This window comes from Poromitra crassiceps (assembly GCF_964638095.1).
Source record: "Poromitra crassiceps genome assembly, chromosome: 19".
Classification (NCBI taxonomy): Eukaryota; Metazoa; Chordata; class Actinopteri; order Beryciformes; family Melamphaidae; genus Poromitra; species Poromitra crassiceps.
Window position 1 is genome coordinate 16055405 of NC_139646.1, and position 17922 is coordinate 16073326.

Sequence of the window (17922 nt, forward strand, 5' to 3'; positions counted from 1 at the left end):
GAGACAAACCTGATTGTTTTCATTTTTCCATTCTACTACTTTGTTAAAGTCTCTTCTTTTTCTCCACATCTAAAATCTTAAAACTCAAAGCGCGACACTTAGAGATGAATGTGATTCTGCGCGAGGGCCAGTGTCGGTGCAATTTTGGCTCGCCTATCAGATCGGCTCGGGCACGCATTGTGATTGGCTGTATGTCGGGCACGTGGGATTACCGTGGGCAAAATGGCCGACAGCTTTAGATTAGCTAACAAGCTAAGCTACTGATGTTATAGACATTAAAAATATTAATCATACAAACATTCAATGATGATGATTCAAGTGTTACAGGACCATTTCTCATAAACATGAGCCTTACTTTTTGAAAATAATTGTTGTGAGAGTTTAACTTCATCTGTAGTTGTGGACCCCGAGCACATCCGGGTATAGGCGAGCCGATTCTGTACCGACACCAGCACCAAGAAGCGCTTTCCTTTTGGCTGAGGCGGTGGGTTTGGGGTCTGCAGTAACACCTGCTAAACCATGGAGAGCTACTGAGCTCTGTGACGGGGTGATGGTGGGGACTATGTGGTGACTGAAATTGCAGTCGTTTAAATACAGAATACACGGCATGTTACCAGTTCATTCTCAGTCGACAGGCAAAGCGTTTATAGTCCATTCCTTCTACAGTGAAAAGCAAAGCTTGGGACGTTAGAGGCGAAAGGGTGAGGTGGGTGTAGCAGGAAAGGGGGGGAGGATCGGCCATGGAGCGGGGGGGGGGGGGGGTGGGCAAGAAATAAGGGGAGTGTGTGTGTGTGTGTGTGTGTGTGTGTGTGTGTGTGGAGGGGAAGGCTATCCCCAGTTCTCTTCCCTCCACCTCACCAAGGCCAAGGCAAACAAAATGCCAGTGAACAGAGAGCAGAATTAAAAACATAAAAATTACACAACAAAAGAAAGAGGAAAAGGATAAAAAGCTAAATAAGCAAAGCTGCTGCCCCGGGGAGGAGGCACGTCAATGGTGATACTTGCACATTTGAAGGAAAAAAACAAAACGCAACAGAACACAGATCCCTCCTTTAAAACAAAAGGTGCATCGTCGTCACAAAACAGCACCACGACATTTTGACATTTTTGTCAACAACTGCATTTGCCACGATGTGGCAGCAGGCCAATTTGGTGGCAGAACGCACCTCTGTCTATCATGCTGAGGACACAGAGGTGGGCACCTGCTCAACAGTAGTTCACGTGGCGGCTCGTAGCGTACCTGAGCTGGATTTAAGAGGCGGGGGACCTGTGTGCTTGTCGACAAAGACACTGTACAGTGTTAAAGAAAATCCTGCTTGTTCAAAGTGCCACGCGTCCGATCTCACATGCAACAGATCACTACTTCACGCCCACTCCTCCCACTCCGTTAAACAACATCAAATCAAACAAACCATGGCAGTAAAATCAAAGACTAAAACTCTAGGAAAATAAAGACAGAAAAATACAAAAATAAAATAAAAAATAAAATAAAAAATCTTGCAGCAGACTTTATCGGAAAGAAAAACTGTTCAGAGGGTGTGGTGAAGACACAGGACCGAAACATATTCAGTTTACGACAGTGTTTTGCACTCCAGAGCGTCTTGACAGGTTGGATTATAAGCAGCTGCCCCTCACTGTGGTTGGATTAGCCACGGGGCGGTCGACTTCCATTTAGGCTTTCCATAAAGCGGACAAAGATGTAAGCTGGGCACCACCTGAGGGAATAAGTGGCGGGGAAGGAGAGCTGGCTTAGATTGGCACTCAAGGGGGCAAAGTGAGCAACTGACATGTTTTTGGGGACAGCGTACACAGCGGACGAGGGTCAAACAGCGTGCAAAGATGCTGTTTCTGGTTTGTTTTGCCCTATTTGGATGCTAGATGGGTGGGGTTTCGGACATATTGGACGCATCGCAGAAAGCTTAGACGATCACAGGAAAGTTAAGTTAGTATTTAGTACTTTTCTGTAAATGACAACTTTCCTGTCGCTGATGGGAGTTAACCCCACCCATCTCATGCGCAAGCAAATAATGAGAAACTCGGAAGAAGTGCAGTTCGGAGGATTGTATTGCTGTACTGTCACGCCTCTGGGTCAGCAAGGCAGCAAGGCAGCAATAGCCTAGCAATAGCGACTCAAGCTCTCCACGGCTTGTGCTGCAGCTATTGCCTTCGAACCGCAGCAGTGTAGTCCATCTCTGGCTTGACTGGAGGCTTGGAAATAACAAAAGGGGGTGGGGGCCTTGAGGCTGGATCTGGGGAGTTCTTTATTGCTTTGCAGGTGGGGTAGACAGGTAGCACTGGATCCCTAGAGGACGGGGTGGGGTTGGGTTTAGAGTGGGGATGGAACCGGGTGGATATCGTCTCCACTCCAGTTCTCCTCTCACTGTTTTCGCTATAAGGGAAAATATCATCCTTTGGGCAATGAATAAAGCCTGGAGGAGATCTTCCCTTAGTGTAGCTTACAGGTTTACAACAAACCACTGAGCCATAACAAGGGGTTTGCATGGAAGAGATTAGTACGTTTTGGCACACTGGGGTCAGGGAAGGAGACTCGGACGTAGGAAGTCCCAGCATGGTTGCGAGCATCTTTTCTGGGCATCAGTTGTGTCCAAGGCTATGAAGGCCCACTCTGGGGCACATCTGTGCTATAATCCATTCCATCACACAGACAGACAGACAGACAGACAGACAGACAGACACACACACACACGTACGTCTGCCTGGTCACAGCAGCAGGCAAAATGAGCGTAGTCCACCATCTCCACGAAATGTCAACAATGCAGCAAAGCTCCGTTGTCTGTGTCCATTGGCCGCCTGCAATGGGGTCATTCAACTGAATCCAACAACACAGTGAGGTCCAGCGTGGAGCAAGTCCGTGTCTCCTGCCCCGGTGAGTGTGCATGTGTTTGACAGTGCGTGATCTCCTCTGGGCAGACCCCTCCCCCTACCAGTGCGTAGGGTCAAAGTTCATTCAGGTAGTGACGCTCGCTGCGAGGCTAGAAAGTGCCCCAGCGATAGGTGGGTACCTCTTCTTAAAATAGAACCTATCATCTTCTGTATACGCAACTTAAATATACACACTCCTCAGCACAGCCAAGTCTACAATCATTAGCTTCATAATAAGAATATGAATAAACAATGATAATAATAATAATAATAATAATATATAGTCGTTCATAGCATGAGTTTTTGTCAGCAGCCATCACTAGAACATTCAGGGTGGTAATTGCATATGTACAATATAACGTAATTTACATCCTGGCTCCCAGGGCTCAGGGTCAGAAGTCATAGGAGGTGGGGGGTGGGGTGGTGGGGGGGTGGGGGGGTTAAGGGGGGGGTGTTCAGTGCTGGTGTGTTATCTGAGCCTCTTCTCTGCTGAGTAGATGGACATGTAGAAGTCATTGCTGCCAACCGCCAAGTGGGGCTGGAGGAGAACAGAGAGCAGGAGAGAAGACGTTACAGACCATACAGTCATGGTTTGGCTCAGGTGATGTGATGCACTAAGCTGCTGTTTAAACCTCTCCTTTCTTATCAATGTCGTTTTTACAGAAACAAATATGATGCCATCAGGCATCGAAAGCATGACAGTGAACCACGAGGACTATTATTCATTGCACCTGTGACGCAGGTGTGGATGGATGACGCAGTGCGTGGTGTTGGTGACAGTCTGAGCTGTGTTGACACAAACCGAATAGAGAGGCAAAGTGTGGACGTAGCCTATATGTTCATGATGCAGCCCATTTGTAATAAGCTACATGTCATCTTTGCTTCACAAAGTGAGATATCGTGTCAAAGTAATTTAAAGTCACAATGAAAAGGCATTTTGAGAGAATCTTGCTTCCTTATTGTGATGTTTGTTTCATGCGATTCCTGTTGAAACAGGATATTTGGGCGGGGCATAACGCAAGGGATCGTTCAAAAATGCGGGACATCAGTTAGGAAGACAAAGGTAAAGTTACAGAAAGGGAGTTTATTGCCTGAACAAAGGCACGCTACTAAGCTTGCTGAATGAAAGAATTCAATGTCAATAAAAAAAGGTTGTTCAAATCAGTCAGTTGTTCAAATGAGTCAGTCACTACTCAAAAGTGGTGTGGATGACGTGCATGTGCAGTGTGCCAAAAACACACAGCCAGTCCAGATGTGCTGTAAACGTCTGTCCTGGTAACCAAATCAAATGAGTGTGAAAGTGATCATCGGTGCCCGGGCCTACCCAGTAAGGATGGAAGGCTAAACAGCTGATGGCTCCAATCCTCTGGCCCATGAAGCCGTCATAGTACTTGATGTTGCTGATCACATCCCCGTTAGCGTTGTACACCGCGATGAACTGGTTCATCGATCCACTGCAGGGAGGGGGAAAGAACACGAGAGAAGGGAGAGAGAGAGGAGTCAACACTTAGTAGACTGAACCCATAATACGCTACATACAATGTACAGGATATCCTGTGCAGTGAACTTTGAACTGAACCACGCTATATTGTCTTGTTTGTCTGACTTATATTATCAACCATTATTACCGAGCCAGCTCGTTGTCAATAAAGGCAGAAAAACAAGATGATAAAGCTTTGGTGTGGCGCTCATAACACCGCTAAAGCTTATCTCTGATATACATTATTTTAATTAAATCCCTTTATTTGCCAGTATATTGTATAATAAATGTACATACATTTGTCTTGGTGACGTAGGAGTACAGGGAGAACAGGACTTTACATACAGTACAGTGCAAGACATACAATAGAATGTAGGCTATACATATTGTTACAGCACTCTAGCTGCTGGATTTCTCCTACTATGGCTGTCGGGCTGAAGGGGGTGGAGCTTATGGATGGTGTGCTGACGCCGGAGTCTTGAAGAAGGACTTCCGGGTCGAACAAGGTCTCTCTCTGACCCTTGCAGCAAGATGGCGTTTTACCATGTGCCATGACCGAGTCAATGGACTGTCAAGTTTCCCATTTTTGTTTTGTATATAAATGAACTGGAGAAGGTGCACCGAGACGAAGTACTGGTGAACCAGGAAGCACGAGCTGGCGAGAGACGAGCAGCTCCAACAACCGAAGCTGGCCCAACCAGCGACTAAGGTAAGTTTCACCCAAATCTCATTCGGTCCGACAGCTTCTTTCACATTATGTTTCACGGCAACCAAACTATTGGAAGCCCTAGATGAACGATTGCCTAATAATAATAGCAATAACGATGCCCAGAGTTGTGGTTTGCAGTGACAATATTACTCTAAAAATAAAGATTCAGTCCTTCAGTCTTTCAAAAATTCCAACTGTTGTCTCCTGCTGTCACATTGGGCTGCCAAAATTCAAAGTTCTCAAATGCAGCTTCACATATTTTGATTCTTTATTTAGACAGAGGGAGCACAGTAAGGGAGACACGAGAGAAAAAGCTTTCTGATCCTAAGCCAGCAGGCACTTGATCAGTTTTGCGTGGTGCCGGCGACCTTTGAACTCACCAGGCGAACAGGTTGGCCTGTGGGTGGATGTCCAGGGCCGTTAACCCCTTCACCGTCTGCAGCACGTTGACGGAGTCTGGCGTCCGCGGCTCAAAGAAACGCACATCCCCGTTAACACTGGAGGAGAACGAAGTCAACGTCAGTACAGGCGAGAAACAACTTGGGTATCTGAACCAGAACTGTAAATAAATACTAAACCAGATCAGAGAGAGAGGGGGGGAGAGAGACAGAGAGAGAGAGTACCTGACACTGATGATATGTCCCTCTGTCTCCTTCTGTAGATGGGCTTTGACCACCCAGGCTCCGTGCTCTCTGTATGTCATCACCCGACTGCACAAACACACATAAGTCAGAAGAATGTGTCAGTTAACCCCCTCATACGCCCTTAGACCATTAATGGTCTAATAGGTTCGTTCGTATTATGTTAATTTTAACATCGTTAGTCTGTACTGGATGAAATTTGGCTAGGGTGTGCATTTTTGGATTTTCTCCAAAATTATAACACTTTTACCCTTAGAGGACATTTATACTCACGCTATAACCCATTTAGACCAAAAATGGTCTATTAAAATTCCAATTACAAACCATTATAAACTGCAAAAAAGTGCTATTTTTGGAGTCCCCCCCCCCCCCCCCCCAAAAAAAAGAATCACTTGGCATTTTATCTTGTGGAAAATTGAAACTGAAAAGACTGTTGCATTATGTGTAAACAAACTGGCATTTAAAGGGTTACAATTCCGAAAATGAATAAACATTTGGTCTGTATGATGAGATCTGAAGTTACTTAAAATAATTTGCAAAAAAAGGAGAAATAATGTTAGAGGAAAGATATACACGTTAGAGGAAAGATATACACACACTTTTGTATTAGTACATAAATGTACTAATAAATAATTAATAGTGTGATTCGACTTTTAAGAGTGCATGAGGGCAGACCTCAGCACTGAGCAGTCTTTCTTCAAAATTACATGACATGAAATACAGGAAAATAATAGCAGAATTGTGTGAACGCAAATATTGAGAACTCCAAATTAGAAGAAAAAAAAGGTAAGCAGCAGTGTTTCGAAGTGTCTCTATGCAGTGGCATGTAATAGAGGTGAGTGAGCACTGGGTGGCACCATAAGATTGTGGCTGAAGTGATAGTGGCTCACCATCACAGCCTCCTAGAGAGACTGAGGTGGTGTGAAAGCAGAAATTCAAAACAACAAAAAACAACTCAGACTATCTGCTTGGAACTGAGATGTACCTATATCTCCCATTGCCCATAATGTACTTTATTATACTGTACTGTATATGAAATATTCCCCCAGCCTAATAGAGTACCACAGGTATGACTTATTATTGTAGGCTTAACCAGAAATCGCCACCATGTTGGTTCGTCGGGGGGAAAGTCTATGGGGTTTTCACTTAAATCCATCAAATAAGGTCTGTGGTTAACAAAAGTTTATGGGAGCGCAAATTTGGGTTCAGCAGGATAATCTTCACGAACGTTAATCACTGTTATGGCCTTCAGAAGCATTTTCTATAATATCAGGGGGGGGGGATGCATTTACATTGCAAAAGTCATAAAAGTTATTCACGTTTGTGAAGATTATCCTGCTGAACCCAAATTCGCGCTCCCATAAACTTTTGTTAACCACCATAAACCTTTGTTAGCCACAGACCTTATTTTATGCATTTAAGTGAAATCCCCATTCCAAACACCATTCACTTTTCCCCTGACGAACCCAATCCTTCCAGACTCATTCCTGCGGTGCTCTATACAGTCTGTCTACAGGAGTGACAATCTTTGTAATGATATTAGGCAACATCAAAAATAAACCTTTTTTAATCAATTTTATCTGTATTTTTCCCCCGGATTTCCAATTCCCCCTGCAGTCCCGGTCGTTGCTCCACCCCCTCTGCTGATCTGGGGAGAGCTGTAGACTATCACATGCTTCCTGCCAGCTGCTTATTTTCACCTGACAGCGAGGAGTTTCACCGGCAGGACGTAGCACGTGGGATCATGATATTTCCCCCTGTGCCCCTCCCCCCCGAACAAGTACCGCGATCAACCAGAGGAGGCGGTAGTGTGGCGACCAGGACACATACCCCTTTTCTTTTTTTACAAACGAACAGGCTCAGACACAGGAAAGGAAAAGAAAGAAAAGCATACATATAATATCGACACTCAATATTACAATGTGGTGTTACCAGCCACATAGGGTGCTTATGTGCTTGTAAGAGGTGTTGTGCAGGGGGTCCCTCGCAAGGGGCCCATGAGGAACCAGCTGGGCAAGTCACACACCGCCCTCCAACCTCATCGAGGTAGGCTAGAAACGGGTCCCAAATAGTTTGAAACTTTTTAAGTGAGCTGGTCCTCTCAGGGATCTGAGTCTCTCCATCCTTATAAAAGAGATCATGTCAGTCAACCACAATTGAAAAGAAGGTGAAGAGGGAGACTTCCATTCCTTCAGAATGAGTTTTTTGGCAACAGTTGTCCCCAGTGTCAGAGACTGTTGCACAGCTGTAGGGAAGTCCAGAGAGGTCTCCGAGCAGCCGAAGATGGCGAGTTCTGCCTCCAGCTGAAGGGTTATTTTGTAGGCTTTAGAGTACCAGTCAAATATTTTAGCCCAGAATCCCATCAGTGAAGGGCAGAATCAGAAGGCATGAGACAGAGTGCCCTCTGACGCCAGACACCTGTCACATAGTGGTGAGACAGAGGGGAAGATCTTGTGCAACTTATGGTTAGAATCGTGAAGACGATGAGTGACTTTAAATTGGATCAGCTGGTGTCTACAATTAACTGAGCAGAGTTGTCAGGACACATACACTTAATCTGGCTTCCCACCCACAGACACGGGCAATTGTGTCTGTATGGACGCTCAACCAAGACGGAGGTAAAATGGGGGCTTGAAACTGCGACCCTTTTGTTGGTAGGCAGGGAATCTACCACGGCACTATGTGGACACCCATCAAAATAAACTTTCTCTCTACTTTGTTCCACCAATGGTAAGAATTTATGTATAATTAATGTGACTCATGTGCCATCAGCTATGGCATCACAAACATGCAGCTCCTTACTTTATTATTATTATAGTTCAGAGTAGCAGCAGTAGTAGCAGGTCGCAGCAGGGGCAGCATATTTTTTAACCCCTTCCATAACATATAGGCTGAAAACCCACAACACAATCTGTTAATTGCTGCAACTATTTAACAATGTCGTCAGCATTTCATCAAGAAAATTCAAAATATGACCTGTACATGGCTGAGTAGTAACCCTGGACTGATCTTAGGGAGAGCAACACGGTTGGGGGAAGACATAACTCTTTTGCCTCAGGGGAACTATTAAATTAGCTTTAGTTAAAGATTTATGGGGCACTTCGCAGCATAATTGCACTGTTTTTTCCCCTTGGGGCTTAAATTAAAATAATGTTTAACCAATGGGGGGGATGCAGTGCCACCAGGGTACATTAAAAGAGATGGCAACCCCAAAGGGAGATTTATAGCACACGATATATAATAAATATAGATAAGAGAGTTTAATATATGTAGGGGAATGTAGAAGTTATGAACTGAATAATGCTGAGTAAGAATTGTTCTGTGTGTTCTTAAAGTTGTTTAAATAATGGCAGGGCAGTTAAAAGAAAGAAATTGAAACTGTATAGGGAAAATTAATTAATTTAATGATTAATTTAACCTTCTCTATGCAAATAAGACACAAATTTAAATTGAATGGTCAGAGTTTGCATGCAACACTTTAGAGGGAGGCGTGCACGTGTGGGTGGCCTGTCTACTTGTGGGGACAAATTTCAGACTTAAGACCAGTTAATTAAGGATGGCTTGGAAATTGGGGACAAAAGCTGTGTTCCCAATTTGGAATAAGCTGATTTTTGGGTTAGTGGTTAAGCAAGTAGTGGTTATGGTTAGGCTAAGCCTGCAGGAAATTAATGTAAGTCTATGGAATAGAGACACTGCATGAAATTGGCCACGCTCATCACAGGGGAAAGCTCTCCGTTCACTTCTACACACCAGCGTAATTTTCATTGAATTAAACATAGTTAAAAGCTGTTGTGTGGTGGGCTGCGCAGACACAAATGTAAGAAATAGGCAATTAATTTTTTTTGTACTCCCGAGCAAAACAAGGAAGCCATTGAGAATTGGCGAGAAGGAAATGTGGATCTAGCTGTCAGTGAAGTAAGTTGGATTGTTCATGTTTCATATATATGATCTTTGTGTGCAACACACAACCATGCACGCAACATAGGAGAACGCCAGGATTGGGGTGGGGGGTCTGTTTTCCCCCGTTTTGGGCGTGGTTTCTAAATGAAGACGCACTCCACAGTGTCTCTACAGTATGTCCTGAAAAGTGACCATGATCTGACATGTGTGTGTGTGTGTGTGTGTCCTACCACTCATTGGGACCCATCCTCCTGTCGTAGACACGTACAGATCCGTCTCCCAGACCGGCAACAATGAGCGAGCGCTGGGAATCGCAGGACAGACTGGTCACACAGCTGTCCGCTCCGGTTGGGATGTCCTGGTGTGTGTGCGCGCACACACACACACACACACACACACACACACACACACACATACAAATCCCCTTGTAAAGACTTGTAAAGAACCAACCCAGGGAACTCCATCGTTACAACACTCATTTAACATTAAACTAATTAAGAAATAATCAATCATGTCCGCTGTTGACTGATGGCTCATTTCAAGTTGGTCCCGGCGTCAATACACAGCCACAGGCAAGACTGGGCCATTTATACTGGTATTAAGACCATTCGTCAAGACAATGTTCAGCATGCTAAGGATCATTAGACATGTGTTTAAAATAAATAAATAAATAACTGTACTGACAATAATGGCACAGCCCCCGATTTCCATTACTGAGGCTACCATGAACAGTGACTCTGGCACAACAACAACACGAGTACAGTGTTCCCTGCACAAGTCAGCTGCAATGTGACCATTTAAATAGAGCAAAAGCGGCTATATAGGATAGTGATAACAGTACCAATGTGTGAAGATTTGAATAGAACAGTGCATGTTCTGTTTAATGAAATGATTAAAAATGATGATGTGATTTTGCACATTTTGCATTTTTTCCTGTTGATTCTAAACAAAATACTGTTTACCAGAATAGCTTTGATCAAAAATAATCACACCATAAAGAAAACATACCTAGATATTGACCTATTTCCAGACAAGCGCAGGTGACAAGTTTATTATTGGAGTGCTTTTTCACAAGCAGCATTGCCACTTTTTCTTTTTCTTACAGAGAACTGCTAAAAACAGACAACTAGAATGCACTCACTCAGTGGAGTGCAAACCTCCGCCAACGTTTGGTTGGTGAAGGTTTGTCCGGGTAGTGTAGCAGCGGTGCCTAGTGCCTACCAACACGAGGGTCGCAGGTTTGCGTCCCCGTGTGACCTCCGGCTTGGTCGGGCGTCCATACAGGCATGATTGGCTGTGTCTGTGGGTGGGAAGCCGGATTGAGGGTATGCGTCTTGGTCGCTGCACTAGCACCTCCTCTGCTCGGTCGGGGGGCCTGTTCGGGGCAGAAGCGAACTGGTGGAAATAGCGTGATCCTCCCATGTGCTACGTATTGCCGGTGAAGCTCCCCGCTGTCAGGTGAAAAGAAGCGGCTGGCAACTGTGCATGTGTCGGAGGAAGCATGATGCTAGTCTACGGCTCTCCCCAGATTGGCAGAGGGTGGAGCAGCGACCGGGGCAGCAGGGGCCAGGGGGGAAATTGGCCAAGTACAATTGGGGAGAAAAATGGGGGGGGGGGGGGGGGGATCATAACCTTCTTCCAACGGCATAGGTGGAGATAATGAAAATAGGAGATAATACAACTGCAAAGTGTGCAATACCTGGACCTTCATCTCCCGCTCAGTGTCCCAGATCCTGATGACCCGGACATCTCCAGAGGTCATGAGGAGACCGGTCTCCTGCTCCCAGTCCACCACCATGCCTGCACCTACAGGACAGGAGGCATGCCATTTACAATGCTGAGTATACATGCTCACGTGGACACACACACTCGTGCACACGCAGTCACACACACATACACACACACACACACGAAAACCATAATCTTGAGATTGCTACCCCTAGGATGTGCTGTTCCTAGATTCACACACCTAGGCTTGGGTTAGCCTGGGTAAACCCAGCCCCCAGTGACCTGCTCTCTCAGTTCCCAGTCACTAGGCTAGTGACTGGGAACTGAGAGAGCAGGTCACGTGGGGGCTGGGTTTACCTAGGCTAGGCTTGGGTCACCTCACTTTCAGTACAATCAACAAAGGAGGACACAAAAAGGAGGGGGAGGAAATGTTTTACCTTAAAAGTTACCCAATTTATAATGTTAATATGTGAACTGTAGTTTCAATTAACTGTATATTTTAAAATGACTTAAAAGTGAATTGTTCACAATCTAGGCACACTTACACATGTTTATGTGACACACAACACATACTACAGTAACACACACAGGGCAATGTGGATCGCCCTAGACACAACACATCTGCTGGAGGTTTCAGAAGACTCGTGCTGCCACATGTAGCAAGTCAACTGAAAGATGAGTGCGGCCCAAAGCAGTAGCAGCGCAGCTTACAGCTCCGGTGTGGAACTACCTGACAATACAGAAGAAAACGCTCAACCAGAAACACAAAGAAACACTTTCCCCTCCGTGGAGAATGCCAGGTGCACAAGCAACAACCTTGAACGTGTTCTTGTTTATCAAGCTTCAAGTTAAATATCGCAATTACTGTAAGTGTCATAGCCATTCTGTGTGTCTGAGGGAATAAACTGGACATTAATGATGATAAAAGAGCATCTTTCCCGTCAAAGACGACCACTGGGAGATGCAGAAACTGAGCCTGGAAGAGTGCCTGTGGACAGATTGGGGCTTGTGGAAGATGAGAGGGAGACAGTGAGACTCAAGGACCTCTCCACTTTGCCAATGAGAGCAGAGTTACTGTAAGTGTGTCATCGTGACATCTCAACCACACTTGCTGTGCTGGCTCAGAGACACCTGGCAGCAGGCTGCGGGCGCAGCCTAACTTGACCACAACAGTAGTGGGAAAACCGCATTTCCCACAAGCCCCAGAGCTGGGGGGGTGCGGTGAGTGCTACATCTGCCATAGCACTCCAAACTACAAAATGCACAAACTCCCTGTCTCTATCTCTCTCGCATAGTACAAACACACACACCACTGCAAAAATATGAGGTTAAGAGAAGGAAGAGGAACTTATGACAACATTATCCTTTTCACTCCTCAAAATCATGAAAACGTCATTGTCCTCCCATCTTCCTTTATTTTTCTGTTAGTCACATCCTGCTCAGACTCTCCATGATCAATATCCATCTCCGGCTTAATTTATAAAGACTGCTTTTTTTTGTTAGCTTTCGTTTGTAATAGTAATTTGGCATAAGATATTGAGCTATATTAATCCTGTGACATTATTCAAGTTCGTGCAAGGGCAGACATGTGTTCCACCTACATGCACATTCACGCTTAGTAACTCCTGACTTGGACATTGGGGACTTACTTGAGACTCGACTTGGACTACAACAATGGCTACAACTCCTGATCCTTTGGCAGCAGTCATCTCCTCCCCATGCTGCCCCACACACCTTCACTTCATCCTGTTTCTACAGGAGCTCCGGCACATTTGAAAATGCCATACTTCCCCCAAACATTAGAAGCTGATCATGTGTGATGTGTAATGCGGGGAGAGGCAGCTGTTGGTGAAGCAGTTTGGATGATGCTGGAGAACTTTTCCATAGAAACCTCAGATGGGATTTGATTCAAAAATCAATATTTCCCTTTCCAGCCCATAAAGGGAACTGTTTCTATTCTATAATGTATCCTTTTCTCCTCATCTTCTCCCTATTTCCACTGACATCTCTAATGCACACAGAGATCATCCCTCATCACTACTCTCAATCCTCCTCCATCTTGTCCTTTGTCCTCACACCATCACACTATTGGTATTTCATCTTCAACAGTGAGATATGATCAAGAGCAACAACAACAACAAAAAAGTATTTCCATTACAGTCGGGCCTCAGAACTCGGCCTCAGTTGGGGCTTGCTGTGGAAAAGCGGCCAAACACTCTAGAAAAACTGTTGAAAGGCAATTAATGCAATTATTGTGGTAAACAAGTTGGAAAATACATTCTGCTATATTCCCATTAAGTGATCCATTAGGAAATTTGCTTGAAAATTCCCTGACTTCCCTGGAGAACTGATCAAATCCCCTGCCTGGAATACACCTGCATGATATTCCAGGCGTTCCATGAAATATGGGGAAACCCGCAACCAGTTGTGTGACCATAAATGAGAAGGGGAAAACGCCCACTTGATGTTGGACTCGTTTCAGAGAGCGAGAGGGGAGAAGGCAGGCAGCTCCGCAATCAGGAAATCTGGGTTACGGAAGGGGGGGGCTGGAAGAATCCCCAGCACGCCTCGACGTTAGCAACATGTGTGCATATACTGTACAGTATTTCCTAGTGTCCTCTAGTAAGAGAGTGGCGTCAGCGGAGGACCAAAATGCGAGACTCATTAGCCAATGAACAGCCAGGAATGGGTCTCGCGCTAATTTTGCATGCTAAAATAAAGCTGATATTGTACAATTTGATTCAAGGAATGAAAAACCCTTTCAAAGTACAACACAAACTGTCTATTTTGCGGCAACTCAACAGTGTTGCTTTTTTTTACTCAAGAGTTCCACTTTCTACTTCCTGGAAAAAAACTGGTCCATTGGAGTGAATGGAGATGTCGGAACTCTTCTATTATACGGCTCTGGTATTTCCCATTCAATCCTCCCATCAAAACGTTTTCTCCTGATGAGTTCAGACGGTCAGAGCTCACGAAAAAGGTCACAGTTCCTCAAACCTCAAATCTGACCCTTGAGGGGGTTTTTTTCCTCGCAGTCAACATTCAACCAATCAAAATGGGAGAAAAGTCTTCCCTATAGGAGCAACCTTTGCGGACCCGAGCGGGTCTTAGTATCCCACACAGAAATCAATATGCACATAAAGTATGGAGCTGCGCACGCGGGGGAAGAGCAGGAGTGTGGGCAATGCTGCCTCAGCCTTCTCAACATGTGAACATATAAGGGAGGAGGCATGGGTAAAAATATACATTTTCTGTTTAGCCATGGTGATAAAGAAAGGGAAAAGTACCTATACTACTAAGCAACATTTGTATTTGCTCGGTTAGTATCTAACATTTGAGGCATATTTAAACCTTAAGGGCCTAAAACTCAAGAATACTGACTCCACTTCACCATTATAAGATTTAACTCTAAAGGAACATCTTCTGTGTTTCTCACAGCACTGTGAACCAGGAATCTCAGAGATGACACTGATGCAATAACTTCTAGAAGGTACTCACATCTAATTACGCATCTCCTTAAAGTGCTAGACCTATAATTATCATCTTGTTCATATGACATTATACCTTTTTGACCAATAGCTTTATTTTATTCTATTTGTATTAACATTAATTAATTCAGATTCTGAAGTTTCTTCTCTCCCAACCTGCAGATTGAATAAACCTGTCCAACTGCCACTCTCTTGTCCTGAGTCATCTTCCACACCGCCTTCTTCTGTTTCTCTTCCTCTCTACCTACTGTATATCTCTCCATCACAACTAACTTGAGATCAATTGTTCTCCTCAATAACGACAACAAAGACATTAACGATTTTGTTAACATGCAGCATAACAGGTTTTCTCTGGTCGAATCTTCCCTTGTGAAGCAAACCAACAACACAACACTAGCGTAATAAGCTAGTCTTAACATTACTCACAACCGGGGATGTTAGCAGTTATGGTAGATCGCTAGCCTGGCTCCAGACCTTCGAAGCCACACCCACTCCACAGTTGTGAATTTGGCTCTTCTTGGTCTGGAATCGCCATGTGCAAACGCCTTTTCTCCGGTTGAAAATCCATTGACGGGCGCTGATTGGCTAACGCTGTTGTCAGTCAGTCTTGTCTGTGAGAGATCGCTGCCTGCTGGTGCTTTATCTGTCTGGGCGGGGAGTAACGTTACGGCGGCCACAGTAATGGCCCATTTCCACCGCTGGTAGTAGCGCGGCCCCGCCCCGCTCGACTTTTGGTCTCATTCCACCGGTCAAAAACCTGGACAGCCCGGGTTGAGTCGTGCTACTTTTGGTCCCTGCTTTGTTGGGGTTCCAGGTGAAGCTCTGCTCGGCCACCCGGCCAAGGAAATGTCCCGGCGCAGCCTGGCCTAGCGGAGCTGTTGATAGCTAGGGGGATGTTGATAGATCTTGCTTCTAGCTTGCTTGTTATGTCCAAATCACGTTTTTCATCAATGGTAAAATTCATTTTGACAATCTGTTGCTCGTTGATATAATTGTTTTACAACTGCCAAATTTAGTAGCCAAAGTAGAGATGCCTGTTGCATCCGTTTATGTTATGCATGACTACTACTAGTGCAGTGTTCTCTAGTGATTGGTTAGGGAAGACAGAAGGCCGCCCCCCTCATAGAAATGCTCTGAAGTGAGCGCAATCTCAGACGAAGAGGAAATGAGTTTATGAATTGACGATGCAGACTGAATATCAGGCTAGTAGATCACCAACAGACAATTCTTAATTTGTGATTTATTTATCTATCTATCTCTTGTTCATTCTGTCCTTCTCTCTTCTCTCGAGAGAAGAAGGCTTTCTCTGCATTTCCCATTCTGCACCATTATCTCCATTGATGGACTAGCTCTCCCACTCATTGCAGCTCATTAAACCAGCACACTGGCCTTCCTGGTTCTTCTCTCCCCTCGGCATTTCTCTCTTTACACTTCATCCTGTTTGCTTTGAAAAGGTCCTCCAGGGCCGCGGTAATAAACGTCTGCAGGATTACCAGGCACGCACCTTGAGTGGAGCCTCTAATAGGAGATGATGCTATCTGTGAACAGCTCTGTCAGGCTCTGCCGTGGTATTTCTCTAACCTTTGGAAGCTAATAACTGGCATTCTGGGGGATAAATAAAAAACCCTTGATGCGAGGCAACAGCTGCATTAGCACCTGCTGGTCTGGTTAAGGTGGACAAGGGAGTCATTCTAATTTCTCAAATCATTCTACACACTTCAAAACAAGTGAGGTTTTGGTTAAACTGGGGTGTTAAGTTTGGCACACAGGATCACCAGCAAAACCACTTTGCGTTGGCTGAGCCATTGTTTACCTATGGAGAGAGCGGTGGCACCCAACTCGGACGCAGCGCTCCACCCAAAATCTCCACTGATCCACCGCACTCTAAAGTCACACTGTTTGAACTTTGACCCGGCTTGTGTCTGACCTTTCAAATCGCTTCCAATCTGAATCCAACTTAATGTGATGTACTGGAGGAGTCCATGCACAAACATCATCTTGTCTGAGTTTCCACAGCAGTACCACACAGTATTACAAAGCAACCTACACATGCACATGTGTAGGTTGCTTTTTCAACAAACCCTATCTACAAAAAGAGCAATACTGAAGGATTTCTTTTAATCTTTGCATTTGTAAAACAAATGTGCCTGGTGACTTAGGACAGACTATTTGATGTCATTTATGGCATCTTATGGTTATGGCATCTTGAAAAGCCTTCCCACAAATTACGAATGCAATGCAGAATGCAACAGAACAGATTACAATGTTCCGGTGATTCATCGCTCTTCGTTTGTACTACAGAATGCGATTATTGACCAAAACACTGCCCATATCGCACCTGCTTTGCATCACAGTACAGGTTACAGACAAAAGGAGTCTGTCCTGAGTATTGAGATGCACAAGGCTGTTTGTCTCATTTTAAAGAAACTTCCCGCAGGTCATGGGCCTCTCTCCAAACTCCTCGCCAAGTCCCAAGTTGCACATTCAGTAGCTTCCTGGAGCACCTGTCTTAGAGGAACACTTTGCTGCCGTCTCTCATCACCCGGCAGGTGTTCTGCCGGGTGGCGAACAGGGAGTTCTCGGTGCAGGCAACATGGACGGGAAACATGGTTCATTTCCTTCCACATATTACCAACATTATAATGACACAAAGCTGGTTGAAGATCGATAAAGTGTTCCTTTAGCAAGGCAGCAGACAGTGCCGCCGAATGTGGAGCAGGACACAGTGTCTGTCTCCCCACAGCCAAACAGGCGAGGGCTGGCCTACTTTAAGAACTTCAGCAGTGTGCTTCTCCCCCCCCCCCCCCCCCCAAAAAAAAAGAAGAAGAAAAAACAAAGAGAGAAAGAAAAGAGTGGAAGACAACAGTATGGGGAAAAAACATCCCTAATCTTGAGTCAGTGCGGGAGAATGAACCAATAGGGAACCAAAGTGGAACGTCACTTCCTGCTTCAGCACTGTACCAGAGATTTTCATCCGCCATTTATTTTCTCATAGACATTTTGTAAAATGCTTATAAAAATAGTTATACTTGTTCAAATCAAATGGTCCAGATATATTTAGAAACAGGAGAGAAACATTTCACTGTGAACAAA

The 17922-nt window shown here is 44.9% G+C and overlaps 1 protein-coding gene across 1 annotated transcript in view; it reads right to left on the reverse strand.

Moving 5' to 3' along the window:
* Positions 1–1425: 1425 nt before the first annotated feature.
* Positions 1426–17922, reverse strand: part of rptor (regulatory associated protein of MTOR, complex 1) — a 225792-nt gene continuing 209295 nt past the window's right edge. Inside the window, exons 30-35 of the mRNA XM_083656294.1 lie at positions 11313–11419; positions 9844–9971; positions 5696–5782; positions 5453–5569; positions 4208–4337; positions 1426–3421 (exon numbers count right to left, since the gene is read on the reverse strand). Of these exons, the coding sequence (XP_083512420.1) occupies positions 3353–3421; positions 4208–4337; positions 5453–5569; positions 5696–5782; positions 9844–9971; positions 11313–11419 (638 nt within the window). The 3' untranslated portion in view covers positions 1426–3352. The remainder of the gene's footprint in view (positions 3422–4207; positions 4338–5452; positions 5570–5695; positions 5783–9843; positions 9972–11312; positions 11420–17922) is intronic.